The following is a 17,636-nucleotide window of genomic DNA, read 5'->3' on the forward strand; positions in this document are numbered from 1 at the left end:
GGAGGATAATTGCTACTCATCCGTGGGGGATAAAAACATTTATCCAGGAATAATTGGGCATCTGTTTCTCAGACATAGATATTTTTCTTCTTCTTATAGAAATACACAAATGCCTAAAGGGATTTTTTTTTTCTTGGTTAATGCACATAATAATAGTTGGCACATAGTCAGGGCTCAAAATATATTCTTTAATCCTAAAAATGGGTGTGAGAAGGCTTCAGTTCAGATTGGCAAAAGTAAAGACATGGAGACAAGTGGAATATAGCATTTTATCTTTTCCAATAAATTGTTTATTTACTCTTTCATAAAATTATTTTATAATATCTATGTGCCCTTTTGTGAGGTTCCTCTGTATAAAGATTTGAAAACACATTTTTAACAGTATGTAATAACGCATTTGCAGCAACATTGATGGATTTAGAAATTACCATACTAAACGAAGTTTGTGCAAGAAACAACATATATCATTTATATGTGGAATCTAAAAAAGGATATTGGAGTTCCTGTTGTGGCACAGCAGATGAATTTGACTAGGAAGCATGAGGTTGCAGGTTTGATCCCTGGCCTCACTCAGTGGGTTAAGGATCTGGTGTTGCCATGAGCTGTGGTGTAGGTCACAGACATGGCTTGGATCTGTCATTGCTGTAGCTGCAGGGTTGGCCAGCAGTTGTAGTTCTGATTAGACCTCTAGCCTGGGAACCTCCATATGCTACGGTTGCTGCTCTCAAAAGACAAAAGACAAAAAAAAAAGGATACAAATGAACTTATTTTTGGAACAGAAACAGATTCACAGATTTGAAAAGCTTAGATTACCAAAAGAAACAAGTTGAGGGTGGGAGGAGAGATGGACTGGAGGCTTGGGGCTCCCATATGCACACTGAGGTATATGGAATGACTGGCCTACCAGGACCTGCTGTATGGCATGGAGAACTCTACCCAGTATTCTGTGATAATCTATGGGGGAAAGGAATCTGAAAGAGAATGGATGTGTGTATATGTATAACTGAATCACATTGTTGTATAGCAGAAATTACCACAACTTTGTGAATCAATTTATTTCAATAAAACTTTTAAAAAGTAAAAAAGATTTGAAAAGCGTTTTGTTCCTCTAAAAGGGCTCCCAACCTAGTGGGTGGAATAGACAAAATAGGATGTGTCAAATAATGTACTAAAGGTGAGGCCTGAGTCCTGTGAGCGCAGAGGAGGCGTGTTAAACCCAAATTTAAGGGGTTATGGCTGAAGGAAGTTATAAGTAAGCAGAGATTCAAGATAGTCCAAAGAAGTAAAAGGTGATGTGGGCTGTGTAGAGACATATGGAAGGGAGAAAAACAGAGGAACAGGAAAACACATGGAGAAGAGAAAAGGTGACAAATTCATAAAACAATTATCAGGAAAAATGGAGAGAAAGAAATATACACTTCAACAGGGGAAGAGGTTCAAGATGAGGCCAGAGAAACTATCAGGAAGGAACAGTGAAGAACCATGAAGACCATGTTGAACAATTTGCACTTTTTCCCAAAGGAAAGAGAAAACTCTGGAAGTATTTGCTCAAAGACTGATAGTGTCTTGTTAAAACTTATGTCTATAAGTGAAGAATGGATAATGAGCAGGTTTTTGCAGTAGATGGAGAGAATGTTGGCAGGGCAAGGATGGAGTGATGGGATGTAAGACTAGCAGCTGTGAGTTGAGTTTGGAAGTAATCAGGGATGCTTGGGTAAGAGGTTATGGAAGTCTGTCTGAGGCAGTGGAGTTAGAGAGAACGCTATGGATTTAGGTCTCCTTCAGAATCAGAATCTAAAGATTGTATACATGTACATGTAACTGGGTCACCATGGTGTACAGTAGAGAAAAATTGTACTGGGGAAATAACAATTTAAAAAAAGAAAAAAAAAATAAAGGATGCAGTAATTTGGGAGTTAACCAAATTTGGTGAGATTCTGAAAAACAAAGGCATTAAAAAACTAAATTTATGGCTTGAACAGCTGAGTGTATGTTTGTGCCATTTACTGAGGTAGGGGACCTAGAAGGAGAAACAGATTTGAGAAGATTTTAATATGCCAAGTATGAAGTACCTGTGGGTCATTCACAAGAAGACATTCAGGAGGCAGGTGGATATATTTTGGATCCAGATAGATATTCATGGCCTGTCAATATAGCAGAGGGTGAGATTGTAAAAAGAAATGAAAAGAATAAGAAATACTGAGAAAAGAAGGCAAGACTAGAGAGAAGTAAAAGAGGGGAAGAATGGAGGGAAAGAAAGAACAAAGAGAAAGGGAGGTGAACAGATCTGAACACAGACCAGAGAGAACATTGACAATTAAGGAAATGACAGAAAGATCTTCCCCAAAGGGCATCAGAGACTGAGAGACATAGAAAATGAAAAAGATGGGACCATTGGAGGGAAGGGAAGGGAAAGTTAAGTGATGAAAATGATGCACTGAATTTGGTAATAAGGAGAATTTTGGTGATGTAACCAGGAGCAATGTCAGTGAGTGGTGGGAACAGACTCTGGACCATGGTGGACAGAGGACTAAATGGAAAGTAAGGAAGCATGGAAGGTGAATAATTGGATTGATCCAACATGGAAGCTTTGCTAGACGGATGGGGTGGAAGGTCATTGGGGTAAAGTCACTGGCAGTAGGTAAGAGAGTGAGAAACCATGAGATCTGTAGGGGAGAATAAAATGAAGTTGGGGGAAAATGGACAGGATCAGAGACTGGATAGATTTATGAGGCCAAAGATTCTGTGTAATGAGTGAGTAGAGGGGAAAGCCAGAACAAGTTATTGGAAGTTTAATTTGATAGCTAAATCAATCTCAGTCTTCCTAATATAACCAAGGGAATAGATGGCTAAAGTGCAATGGAGGTTGAAATGACTGAAGATGAGATGAAAGGATAAATATGCCACATGTTGAATGGTTCAATCACACAGATGCAAACCCCAGTTGATAGTTAAATTGTAGAGAAGTAAACTGATCTAGGTGACAAAAACTGTAACAAAATAAGAGCCACTAGAGTTTGGAGGTGAGGCTACAGGATCTAGGACAGTTTCTACTGTTTGCCCAGTACTGAAAAAAACTTTCTCTAGAATTTGAATTATGTTTCATCGTGGTATAATTTTATTTTATTTTGTATGTAATGATTTTTTCCATTATAGCTGGTTTGCAGCATTCTGTCAGTTTTCTACTATACAGCATGGTGACCCAGTTACACATACATGTATACATTCTTTTTTCTCACATTATCATGCTCCATCATATGTGACCAGAAATAGTTCCCAGTGGTCCACTGTGAATCTCAATGATAGTCCATTCCAAAGGCAATAGTCTGCATCTGTTAAGCCCAAGCACCCATCCAACGCATATCCTCCCCCTCCCCCTTGACAACCCCAAGTCTGTTCTCCAATTTCATGATTTTCTTTTCTGTGGAAAGGTTCATTTGTGCCATATATTAGATTCCAGATATAAGTGATATCATATGGTATTTTTCTTTTTTCTTTCTGACTTATTTCACTCAGTTTGAGAGTCTCTAGTACCATCAATTTTGCTGCAAATGGGATTATGTCATTCTTTCATATGGCCAAGTATTATGCCATTGTATATATATACCATATCTTCCTAACCCAATCATCTGTCAGTGGACATTAGGGTTGTTTATATGTCTTGGCTATTGTGAATAGTGCTGCAATGAACATGCATGTGCATGTCTCTTTTTTAAGGTGAGTTTTGTCTGGATATATGCCCAAGAGTGGGATTGCTTGGTCATAGGGTCATTCTATGTAACATTTTCTAAGGTACCTCCATACTGTTCTCCATAGTGGTTGTACAAGATTCCTTTCCCACCAAAAATGCAGGTGGGTTCCTTTTTCTCAACACTCCTTCCAGCATTTGTTCTTTGTGGACTTATTAATGATGGCCATTCTGACTGGTGTGAGGTGGTACCTCATGGAAGTTTTGACTTGCATTTCTCCAATAATCAGGGGTGCTGAACATCATTTCATGTGCTTGTTAGCCCTCTGAATATCTTCCTTGGAGATGTGTCTATTCAGGTCATTTGCCCATTTTTCCTTTTTTTTTTTTTTTTTTTTTTTTTTTTTGCTGTTGAGTTGTTTAAGTTGTTTGTATATTGTAGAGATTAAGCCCTTGTCAGTTGCATCATTTGAAACTGCTTTCTCCCATTCTGTAAGTTGTCTCTTTGTTTTCTTTATGATTTCATTTGCTGTGCAAAACTTATCAGTTTGATTAGGTCCCATTGATTTATTTTTGCTTTTATCTGTTGCTTGGGAGACTGACCTGAGAAAACATTTTTAAGGTTGATGTCAGAGAATGTTCTGCTTATGTTCTCTTCCAGAATTTGATAGTATTACTGTGGTATAATTCTAAAAAGGAATAAATAGTTATAGCCTATTTTCCATTAATGAAAGAAGGGTTAACTTAATTGTGGTACACAGCCTTTAGATTATTACACCACTCTTAAATTGATGTTTATGAGAAGCTTATGATGTATTTTTTTTTTTGCTCTTTGTCTTATTAATTCTGCACCCATAGCGTATGGAGTTTCCCAGTCTATGGGTATGTTCGGAGCAATAGCTGTTGGCTTATGCCACACCCACTGCAACACCAGATCTGACCCATTTCTGTTAACTACATCACAGCTAATGGCAATTCTAGATCCTTAAACCACTGAGTGAGGCCAGGGATTGAACCCACAACCTCATGATTCCTAGTCAGATTAATTTCCACTGCACCATGATGGGAATTCCTTGATGTAATCTTTGTAGGACATAATAGAAAATTTCTATAAAGGCATGTTTATATCTATTTTCAAAAATGCCAATTGTTTTCTTAAATCCTGGAAAGATGTGCTCTAAAATGTTAAAGAAGGTATTCTGTTGCTCAGAGTGGAGACATATATTTATATATCAAAAAATTTCCCAACCATAATATTTATATAACCATGTCTTTCTTTCATGAGGAATGAAAATATTATGTAGCTTTGTGAACAAAGGCTGAATTTCATAGGAAAGTGATGGTCCAGGAAGATAAGTCCATGAGTTGACAAACTGCAAGAAGAGGAAGGTGGCTGACCCCAACAGGTGCAATTGCTGTGTCTGATTGCTCTGCTTCTCACCCCTATACACTCATATTGGAACCTGAACATCAAGGCATGAAACCATCAAAGGAAAAGTTCCTTGAGTCTCAGGAAGCAGTCCGCTTCTAAAAATACCTTGTAGCCAATTAGCAAATGCTTATTTCCTCTAGCAAACAGATTGTATTCTACCATCATAGGGGTCCTCAGCTTTTCTAAATACATGAGCAGAGAGAGAAGAAAGCAAGATCTTTGATTTATCTCTGAATTGTTATCCATTAGTATCAGGAACATAGAGATACACTTTTCAAAGTGCTCTCTGAATCATACTGAAGATAGGAATGCTGTTTCCTACCAAAGAGTCAATTATAAAAATCACTAAGTCATAGAAGATTGATTAACTTGCATTCCTCCAGAAGCCAATCCTGAACCAAGAATGAAGGATAAGTAGTTTATATGAGGGTCAAAGTAAACAGCAATAGGAGAGTGGGAAAGGAAGATAGGGAGAGGAAAGCTATAGCCAAAAGACAAATATTAGCACAACCATCGCTTGGGGAAATTAAGCTAATTCCACAGAGGAAACACTAGCATCCAGCACACCTCAGATTTGTCCACTTTGATTTTGCAAAGCTGCCAGTGGTCACTATTCAGGTTACTTTCTTCTCTGGCTTGTACCTAAAATGTTGTTGGACTTCAACAGGTCTGAGTTGAGAGTCTCCCATTGTGGCAGAAATGCAAGGTCATCACAACTAGAAATAAGCTGCCTAGATAAAGCTTTGCTGTGTCTACTGTCTTTTAACCTCAGACTTCAAAAAGGGCAAAATAAACCCTTAAAGATTATCTGAAGCTATACATATTTCTTTCTTTGTCCTGTATATCTCAATCCTAAGAATCACTAGTGCTGCATTAACGATCATTTTCGTCAAAAGGTCGGTTTTAAAGAAACTGAAGCTTTTAAATTTGGAGTCAACTTTCCTGGATTGTGTGTTTCAACAATTTTTTTCCCTATGTTTAAGTTTGTTTCTTTGTGCTTTATGTTTCTTCTATTTTTCCTTCACTCCTTTAGTCTTCCTTCCTTGAAACTATTTTTATTTGATGTATTTTGATTATTTGTTCATTTTATTTGATGTAACCAAACATGTTTGTCTAAAGAAAAGAAGGAAAAAAGTAATTATGTCTGTCTCTTTTCACTTTGCATTTCCTAATGGTCTCTAAAGGGAATCCACACAAGACAATGTCCTTTAGGTCACCGGTGGGTATGGCCCAATAAGAACTTTTTGAGTGGGACACTGTTCTATCTAGTTCTAAGAGGCCATTTGGTCCTTTGGCTATTTGGATCTCATTAGAGCTAGTAATTATTTTTTAAACTCTCTGGAGCTTATCATATGCGAAAGGGTGCTTAAGGGTGGGAAACATAGTCTGAAAAAGGTGGAAAACTGATGATGGCTCCGGTCCTTCCTCCATGGGCTCCTTCTCTAGGGTCCCCAGCACATACCTCTCTCCCATGGGACACTTTTCCTAGAGGAATCGAGGGGGAAATGGGGCAATTAACCCAAGTCTGATGGATGTCTGTAACTGGAAATAACAACTTCATCTCTTTGCCCACCTGGGCTTTCTCCTTGACTATGTATACCCCAAAATTCATAGGTCTGGGGCTGGTAGACAGGAGTGAGAGTCTGAGCTTTTTGCTTTTCTTTTTGACGCTCAAGTGGTATCGAGGATCTTGGACAATATTATTCAGGTCCCTTAAACAGACTCTCAGGGCACATTTACCCACCACACACTGGATTATAAATGCAAGCAAGGTCAGTATTGGGGATGAAATGGATATTGTTTTCTCGGCAGCATTTGGGCTTATATGTTAGTCTAGAAGTGGAAATATCAGAAAGCTGAATTTGACATGGAAGAGAAGAGAAAGTAAAAGAGAAAAAAATGAGAGAGTATGCAGAGCAGATTTAAAGACATGGAGTGACAAAGAATGAAGATGCAGTGGCAGGGAGAATGAGCACTGAGAGAGGAGGAAGGAGAAAATGAGAGAAGGAATAACAAAGTGAAGCAATAAACAGGAAAAGAGAAAAAAAGAGATTAAAGTAAACCAACAGATAAAACACAGATACAGGGAAGCAGATTTTTTTCAGGAGTAATTTAACTTGCTTTAGATTCTGACATAGTCCAGTTACTGAATATAGGAGAGAGAGTGGTTTTGAGTCTCCTTTCTGACCAATGGCAAACACTTCTAATGAGATAGGATTCTTGTTTCCTTCCATGTTAGGTAGGAGTTAGCTCTGTGAAGCTACTGATGTTTTATTGTATACAAGGCGGAAGTTGAGGAAGGAAACAAGGATTGTGTTGCATACTTGCCAAGATAATCAGAGTATTTTAATATAAATGAAATCTTCCCATTACTAGCATATAAGTTTCTTATTGATACTCTAACAAATTGGCACAAATGTAATGGCTTTAAAACCCACAAATTTATTAGTTTACTCTTCTAGAGGTCAAAAGATTAATTGTTGGCATTTCCTCTGAGAGCTCTGAGGGAGAAATGTCTGTACCTTTCCAGCTTCTGGAGGCCACCTGAGCCCACCTTCATTCATTGTTTGTGTTCTTTTCTCCATCTTCTTTGTCAGAAGCATAACATCTTAAAATCTCTCTCTGACTCTTCTGCTTCCTTCTTCTACATTTAAGGACACCGTTGATTACATTAGACCCAACCAGATAATCTAGGATAATCTCATATTGAAGCCAGCCTTAATAAAGCAGCCTAAATTCCACCTGCACCTTAATTCTCCCTTCCCAGGAACTAGAAGGAGTCCACAAGTTCTGGACTTTGGGATATCTGGACATAACATTGGTGCTTATTATTTGTTCTTACCATAACTAACCAGCAAGTGTTGTATCAAAGGGCAGGACCACCTGATGGGGAGATGAAAACTTGAGATAAAACTAAAATCTCACTTATTTTGTCAATTTTGATCATAGTCTTTATTTTTGTTACAGGGTATTATTATGTTGCATAGGGAGGAAGGAAAATGTTCTAAAAAATTATATATTTTGAGTAGATAAAGATGTTATCATTTAACCTTTTCTGTGTTGAAAATAGAAAATAAGCCAAAACCAAAATCACATAAACATTCACTGGGAGTCAGATTGGTCTTTGCTTTCCCAACATGACCTGAGACCTCAGGGAACCCACAGCTGCCAAAGGAGAGGGAGTCTAAATGACATCAAATGGAAACATACTTTTCCAGGGATGTTGGAACGGAGACATCAGCCAGAGTCAGTGTGTTGGGGATGCGGAGGAAAAGATTGGAAATGTAGCAGAGACACAGACTTCTCAGTGTCTTTAAGCCATATTAAGGCTGTTACATTTCACTTTAAGTTCAGTGGGAATCCTTTGAGAGTTTTTAAATTGGAATTTGTTAAGGTTTTTAAAAAGGAATATTTTAAAAATCCTTTGGCTTCAAGGGAGAAGGACCCTACCGTATCTGAAGGGCCCTCTCTGAACAGTAAACAATATAAAGTAGCATATTGATGAGTGTTCTTTAACAAATATAATACCATTCTTTGCATCCTGTTATTCAAAAAGTCTGCTTCTGATCTTAAATTTAACAGTGGCTGTTGAAGTCAAATCTTCTACAGGTTTCTGTGCAATGGTTGATGATTTGGAATAGTTACCACAAAATATTCTTGGGCCAATAACATGGCTGAGACATCATTTTCCATGCACTAGGCCTCAGACACACAAATGCATAAGTTCTATTTTGTCAATGAACCAAGAGAAGGTGGCTCTCTCTAACATTCCCTCATTGATAATTTTTCTAATTCCTTTATGTGTCACTGTAAAAGGAATATATGAGAAAAATGTTGCTTCCCACTTTCCAAAATAGAACATATATATTTTTCATCTGACTGCTAAAATCAAATAATTCAGACCTTAATGTTCTCAAGCATTCTTCATCTGAGCAAAAAACAGCAGCATGAGGCGGGAAAACCAGAGCAGCGTGCCCAAGTTCCTCCTCCTGGGGATCCCAATCCAGCCAGAGCAGCAAGGCATTCTTTTTGCCCTGTTCCTGGGAATGTATCTGACCACAGTGCTGGGAAACCTACTCATCATCCTTCTCATCAGGCTGGACCCTCACCTTCACACCCCCATGTATTTCTTCCTAACCCACTTGGCCCTAACGGATGTATCCTTTTCATCGGTCACTGTCCCTAAGATGCTGGTGAACATGCAAACTCAGAATCGATCCATTCCCTATGCAGGGTGTGTAACACAGATGTATTTTTTCATATTTTTTACGGATCTGGACAGCTTCCTTATTACATCAATGGCATATGACCGCTATGTTGCCATATGTCACCCCCTTCACTACACAACCATCATGAGGGAGGAGCTATGTGCCTTCCTAGTGGCTGTATCCTGGTTCCTGTCTGGGGCCAGCTCCCTTTCCCACACCCTTCTCCTGACCCAGTTATCCTTTTGTGCTGACATCATCCCTCATTTCTTCTGTGACCTTGGTGCCCTGCTCAGATTGTCCTGTTCAGACATCTTCCTAAATGAGCTGGTCATGTTCACTGCAGGAGTGGTGGTCATTACTCTGCCATTCATATGTATCCTTGTGTCTTATGGGTATATTGGGGCCACCATCCTGAGGATCCCCTCAACCAACGGTATCTATAAAGCCTTTTCCACATGTGGCTCCCATCTCTCTGTAGTGTCTCTGTATTATGGGTCAATATTTGGGCAGTACCTCTTCCCAACGTTAGGCAATTTCATTGACAAGGACATCATTGTGGCTCTCATGTACACAGTGGTCACACCCATGTTGAACCCCTTTATCTACAGCCTTAGGAACAGGGACATAAAAGAGGCCTTTGAGAAACTCTTCAGTAGAGCAACATTTTTCTTACCATGACATCCAGCTTGTACTTAAATCAGGACTTCATTTGGGTTCATCTCATATATTTGAGTTTCCATTTGAATATATCTCAAAATTTTGTGTCTCCAAGCCCTACGACAAATGCTGGCATGATGAACATAAATGTTTGTTGATCAGAATTTCATTCCCTTATTAACAATGTTCTCTTTCATAAATAACTTTTCTTCAGCAAGTGAATTTTTTTTTATTTTCCAAATACATTATTTTTTATACTGTACCTTGAAGCAAATCCTAAATTAATTTACTTATTTTTGCAAATTGGGGGCATAGATAATACAATAATGCACAGTTGGTTATTCCTTATTTGAGGAAACATTTGGAAAGCCAAATATTCTAGGCCCGTATCTCAGGCTTTAACCCCAGAAACTAAAGAATTCACTATATTATTATAGTATACTTTTATGCAGACAATGAAGGGCTTTGTTTTCATTTTTATGCATCTTACTAAGTTGCCACTTGAATAAGAGGAATATTTTTTTTGCTTATTTTAGGGCCACACTTGTGACACATGAAATTTCCCAAGATAGGGGCTGAGTATTAGCTGCAGCTGCCAGCCCACACCACAGCAATGCCAGATTTTTAACCCTCTGGGCAGGGTGAGGGATCAAACCCTCATCCTCATACTAGTTGCATTTGTTTCCTGAACCACAAACAGGAACTCCAAGTGGAAATTTTTTACTCTCTGTCCATGGTATATAATGTTACAAAAACAACTCTGAAGATGGAGGGCCCTGTGGAAGATCAACACTCACCAGGGATTTCCCCTTTGCCAACACTGTGTGATTTGCATTACTTAGCCCCCAGGCATAGTCAGTATGAAAGCACACTTCATGCTGGCATCCTTTGTACATATAACAAAATTATAGTGCATGGTATCTAAAAAGTGATTGCTTTCCTACACATGCCACTGCAGATTCAGCACTGACTAGTCTTCATGGACTTCTTGCCTTCCCAAATGAAGAAAATGAAGAATGAAGGGCTTCTCAAACTTTAACTTCAGAAGAATTCTGGGATAGTTTGTTAAAACAGAGATCCCTGGAATATACCTCCATGAATTTCAATTCCATAGATCTTGTTGAGGTCGAAGATTCTGCATTTCTAACAAGTTCCCATGTAATTCTGATGCTGCAGGTGTGTGAATTATGGAATGAATAATTAAAGCATGGAAGCTATAGGACACACATTTATACCTTCTATGAATTCTGGTAGTGAGTAGAATGAAACAAGAGAATGCTAAAATTATTTTGATAATAGAGCATCAAAAGTTCATGTTGATATTTTCAGATTAATTCTGGCTGTAGGAAGTTCGTTTTAGCAAACTCTAATATAAGAGGGTATTTCCTGAACTATCAGATTTTCTCTTTTGTATATAATATAGATATATCAGATACTACATATCATGCTTCATTTCATCACACCAGACTATATGTTCAATGGAGAAAATTCCCAAAGCTTTGAAAAAAATATACCTTAAGTCCTTCGATGGCTTATTTTTTACATTAAGCCAAGTAGAATTTCAGCGTGACTTATAACATTGCTAATGTCACTAAAAAACCTATTTTAATATTTTTCAACTCATATTTTTTTCATATATGCTGCCTAAAAAGTACATTTATTGAATGGATATATGTATACGTATAACTGATTTACCTTGCTATACACTGAAACTAATACAATTTTGTAAGTCAAATATACACCAATAAAATTTTAAAAATAAAATAGATAAGGTAAGCAAGTACTTGGTAAAGGACCTAAAAAAATCATGCGTTTGTTATACAGTGCTAGGTTATTTCAAAGCAGCTTTACCTACAAAAGAACACTTGAATTCCTGATAGGACATTGAAAAACTTTTGTTCTCTAATGTTATTCATTACTAAAAGTCCTCATTTAACTTGCCATGTTTCTTGACACAGCCCATAAACTAGCATTTGTCTTGAATCCAAACCATATTATTGTTATTATGGGAACTGAGGCTAGTTTACCCAAGTCTTTTTATCTTCTGTTTGTATATGTGTACCTACTCTATACAAAATACATTTACCTAATTTTATACACAAATATGAGACTAATTATTCTGTGACCAGCATCTAGAGTTACATTTAAGACTGTAGTGATGTCCCCCACTCTAGTCTATTTGGGATGTGAAGGTGAAAATCAAAATATTTTGATGTAGTTTGATACTCAATACATGTGTAGAATATTATGATAGCAACTTCCTTTATTATGCATTTATTTCATTCCATAAGCTCTGACTTAGGTGGTACCATAGGTGAATGAAGACATCTGGCTTTGTTGCCTCTCTCTTCAGAGGGTTCAACCTGGACTTTTATTCTTCACGTACTTTCCTGGGACTTTTCAAAGTTAAGCTCTTCTGTTTTCAAAGGAGCAAGCCCCAGGCACCAGGGAACTAAATAATTGAGCCCATTAGAATGGATGCTTTGGAGATACTCAAGTAACCTTATTAGATAACTGACAAAAGAGATTTTGAGGCATGGTACAATCTTTAATAAAGTTTCATAATGAATCTCTGTGTTAATTTGACATGAGATCAATTAAAAATTTTAAGTAGATTGATGTATTAATGTTGTATGTATTCCATGTATTAATATACATAGAAGGGTAAATGTAAATATTATCATAGGAAAAGAAAGCTATAAAATACTATATAAAATAAATTCCATATATGTAAATATAAAATTTTCTGAATAAAAACCATTGTAGAAGGATAAAAAAATGAATAATCAAAGAGTGAAATACTTTGAATTTTTTAAATTGTTATTTCCCCAATATGATTTTTTTTCTACTGTACAGCATGGTTACACATACAAGTAAACATTCTATTTTCTCACATTATAATGCTTCTTCACAAGTAACTAGAGAATCTCATACTGAGTGAAGTAAGAAAGACAAATACCATATGATATCACTTATATCTGGAATCTAATATATGGCACAAATGACCCTTTCCACAGAAAATAAAATCATGGACTTGGAGAAAAGACCTGTGGTTTCCAAAGGGGGGGGGTGAATGGAGTGGGGTGGATTGGGATCTTGGGGTTAATAGATGCAAATTATTGCCTTTGGAATGTACTAGCAATGAGATCCTGCTGTGAAATACTTTGAATTTATCCTTTGTTTTTATGTCTCTGTTATTTGGATTTCCATTATGAAGCAGAATTAAATTTAAAATCAGCAAATCACGGAAAGTCTTGTCCAGATATATGCCCCAAAATGGGATGGATTGGTCATATGGTAGTTCTATGTATAGTTTTCTAAAGTCCTTCCATACTATTCTCCATATTGGTTGCAACAGGATACATTCTCACCAACAGTGCAGGAGTGTTCCCTTTTCTCTACATCCCCTCCAGCATTTGTTACTGGGTCACCATGCTGTACAGCAGAAAAAAAATAATGTATTGGGGAAATTAAAAAATAATAAAAAAATAAAATCAGCAATTCAAAAAGGAATTCCCACTTCAGAGAAAAAAAATCCCTCTTCACATCCAAATTTATGACCTGTCAGGGAAACACGCATCTGGTAGGAAAGTTCAGGAAGAAGGTCTCCCCACCTCTTCTGGGCTCCCATGCACAGGACATCTCCCTGATATTCTTCCTAAGGACAGTGCTGCTTCACAGTCTGCCCTGGGAACCATCTGCCTGAGAATCACCTGGCCTCCAGGTCTCATGAGTGCGCACCACTGGATCTGGAGGTGGGATCTGCAAGTTTAACAAGCTCCCCAGGTGATTCTTCAGAACATCCAAGTTTAGGGACCACTGCCCTAGGGCATCTGTCCTGGAGGCAGGAGGAGGAAAACTGAGCCATTAACACAGGTTTAATGCATGTCTCTTACTGAGAGCTTGGAGCTCTGCCTCCTTGTGTCCTCTCCCTGGTGGGTAGAGCATAGTCTTCACCTCTCCATTTCTGAAGGGGGTTAACTAACTGAAGAGTAAGCTCCAGGCTCATGATTTTTCTCTCTGACGCTGGTTAGAAGTTCAGGACCACAGCAGTTCTGGCTACATTTGGTCTCTAGGTGTTCTAGAGTAAAAAAAAAAAAAAAAAACCGAGGAAATAGTTCATACTCCTGGCAGCTATATCACTTGAGCATAAATTTCAGAGCAAGAGTGAGTATCCTTCAAAAATAGCAGGTGTGTTTGTGTGTGTGTGTGTGTGTGTTTGACATTGCTACTAGAATACTCTTTGTAGTAAAAAAAGAGAACTCTTTTATTGCATGTGTGTGTGTGTGTGTGTGTGTGTGTGTGTAGAGGTGTTCATCACTTCTCTGTGCTCTTGCTTAAGTCACTTTCTAGTACTAATTCCTATAGAAAAGCACTCTTAAACCTTTAAGCCTTGAGGAAGGTGAGGAATAGAAGCAGCTGGCTGTGTATATTAGTGGACACATCCCCAAACCCAGGCTGGGGGCGTCTCATCTTTTCATTCACATTCTAGATGTCAGAACATGGGCTAGTTGAGTGCATGTGGTGTTATCCCAGCCTTCTCTGATTCTTTTCTCCAAAGTCTTGATCATTCCCTCCTCTTTAGGCAGCGCTGTTGCTTTAACCTGAAATTGTGTTTGAGGGATATATAGATAGCTTTGGTTACATCTTTTTTTTTTTTCATTTATGTAGCACCTATATTGGAGTTACTTTTTAGAACTGATTGATGATTTCCTGCATGTAATCTTTAGTATAGTCCCATACTTTTATCAAAGGTATCAAACCTTGGGCATCAAACTTGGGCCTCAGTTATGATTTCGTAGGCTTGATGGAATATACATCACTTGAGTTTCTTCCCTAAATATCTTTGTATCTTGTTTTTAATGGCAGCAATGTAACCTCATGCAGGACATCTCACATAAGTGAGGCACATTACCCACATTTCATTATTTAATTCTTACTGTGATTCAGGGATCAGGATTCCAATATTAGAGAGGAAAACCTGAGACTCCGAGAGGTGTAATACTTGCCAAAAGCCATAGATCTGACAAATGATAGTGAGGTGATTTAAATCCATTCTGTCTAAATTTAAAGCCTAAGCATTCCCCTTTTCAGCCCATCACCTCATTGTCAAGGAAATAAGAGTTATCATTAAGCAGTAGTTGAAGTATTTTTGACCAGAATTCTGAAGTGGAGGAGTTAGTGTCTGTATATCATCTTTATGAAAAACTTATGCAGAAAAAAGGAGGTATTGCAAAAAGGGATTCAGGAATTTATATTAAAATCAAAAATGCCATATACTAGATAAATTTACAAGTATAGGAAAGAATAATTGTAGATATGAAGCATTAAAGAAACCAGGGAGGATGAAGAAAGATGGAGAACATTCCAGGACAGTGGGATGTTGGAATCCTCATTCTCTACCAGGCAGGATGTGATTGGATTCCGTTAGAGAAGTCTCAACTGTGTCATTCACTCTATGGCCTCTACCGAAATATGTCATTTGTGGCACCTGGATTCTTCTGTATCTGTCCAAAAAGAGGAGTGGTATTTGTATTTCTCTTTCTGACTTAATTCACTCAGCATGAGAGTCTCCAGTTCCATCCATGTTGCTGCAAATGACATTATTTTGTTCTTTTTATGGTTAAGTAGTATCCCATTGTGTGTCCCTAATCCAATCGTCTTTTGATGGACATTTGGGTTGTTTCCATGTCTTGGCTATTGTAAATAGTGCTACAATGAACATGTAGGTGCATGTGACTGGTTAACATGCCATACAGTACAAAAATAATGTCTTGGGGAAATAAAAAAATATATAAAAGGGGAGTTGACAGTCAGGAGAGAAAATTAAAAGAAGCTCATGAAATGGAGGGCAGGAAACAAACATGAATTTGTGCCAATTCTCTACAGTAGTGTTTCACTAATGCGACCTTATTAATAGTCACAATTTCCTTGTGACTGAGGCTCATGGTCTCATCTCCAGTTTGGAGATGAGAAAATTGAGATTCAGTAAAGCTGGTTCACTTGCACAGAACTCACAATTATAAAGTGGTATGGCTCAACTTTGAATCTATTTGTAATTGCATTGCTTTCTGCAATGTACCAAACAGCCTGCAGATATGGGGCTCTATCCTTCAGGTCACAGCTAGGATCCCCAAAATGCTGGAGTGAGTAGACATATACTGGGAACCCAGGCCAGGATTTCTTGTGCATTTTATTTTCTGACCCATCCATAACTCTGCTGAGTTGGCTGCTTTTAAGTAAATTTAAAAATGAGGATGGTTATATCCATATGGAATAAGAGTGGACTCATTTCACCAGATTAAATAAGCAAAGGATTCTAAATCACCACTAATCTGTAGAAAGCGCTTATGAATTTTAATTCCAATTAAGAGCTTCTCAATTGAAATCTTAACATCCTACATTTACTTACTATATGTAGGCATATGTAGGCATTTGACATTTATTTTTGGCTTAAAGGCAACTTCTTAATTGATACAGTGAGATTGTGGACTTCTGCCTTGACGGCTTTGGTAATTTAGGCTTTATAATATTTTAAAGGGTAGATGGTGGCTTTTGGAGGAAGACACATAGAGATTTGTAATATGTAAAATTCTGAGGACCAAGGGGACCTGGCATTTTATGGGGCTGGTTAGCAGATGTAGTTCAAGATGCCAGGAGCCCAAATGAGGAAGCTAAAAATGGCAGAGGGAATAGATAATGGCTTTGACCTGTCTTGATAACAGCTCTTTCCTTTATGAATTGTGGATTTTTATGGAGTCAATGAAGCTTGTTAAATCAGGAGGGGATTTGAGAATGATAATGTAAGTACTAGTAAAAAATATATATATCTGCCAATAATATTTTTATTTCTTAAAACATTGATATTGTAATGTACTAAGACACCTTGGGTTCAGTCAACAGATATGTTTCTTTTCTCTTCAAACTTTACTCATGTTGGAAACTATGACTATTTTTGATCCACTATCCTTTGTGTATATGTTGTGAAACATCTCCCCTACAATTTACTAGTGAATGATTTTGAAGTCCGATTTAAAAAGTTCAACATGTTACAATTTTATGGTCAAATCCTATGATTATTTCTAAATATACAGAAAGAGAATAGAAATGAGGGAGACTTTAATTTACTATCTCTCTGCTAAGATAGTGTGACACTTTCTATTTACTGACTAGACACAGCTGCAAGTCATGACTTAGAGACTGTCTCTCTCCTAGATGGTGGAAAAGGGACACTGAGCCAGTTTATCTACTAAATCAAAATCTCTTATCTGATAGTAAGTTTTCTCATTTCACATAATGATACCATCCACTTTAAGGGATTTTTGTAGGGTCATGGCAATGCAGACAGATAATAGCATATCCAACAGTGGAAAGGATTCCTGTTTGTCTGGCTACTATAATACAAAATGTTTTGGTTTCTGCTTCTTTCACTGCTCATTCATGCCGGCAGACAGGAGGGGAGTATGAGGAGGGAGAATCATAGAGGCATGTCCAACTTCCTCCTCCCGGGGCTCCCCATCCAGCCATAGCCGCAGGGCATGTTCTTTGCCCTGTTCCGGGGCATGTACCTGACCATGGTGCTGGGAAACCTATACATCATCCTGCTCATGAGGATGGACCCTCACCTCCACACCTCAGCCCCTTTTGCCTC

The 17,636-nt window shown here is 37.8% G+C and overlaps 1 protein-coding gene across 1 annotated transcript; it reads left to right on the top strand.

Moving 5' to 3' along the window:
• Nucleotides 1-9,067: 9,067 nt before the first annotated feature.
• LOC125120882 (olfactory receptor 1J2-like) lies at nucleotides 9,068-10,006 on the top strand. The gene has a single exon (XM_047769270.1). It carries the CDS (start codon nucleotides 9,068-9,070, stop codon nucleotides 10,004-10,006), a length of 939 nt encoding a protein of 312 aa, XP_047625226.1.
• The last annotated feature ends 7,630 nt before the right edge of the window (nucleotides 10,007-17,636 follow it).

This window comes from Phacochoerus africanus, chromosome 2, assembly GCF_016906955.1.
Source record: "Phacochoerus africanus isolate WHEZ1 chromosome 2, ROS_Pafr_v1, whole genome shotgun sequence".
NCBI lineage: Eukaryota > Metazoa > Chordata > Mammalia > Artiodactyla > Suidae > Phacochoerus > Phacochoerus africanus.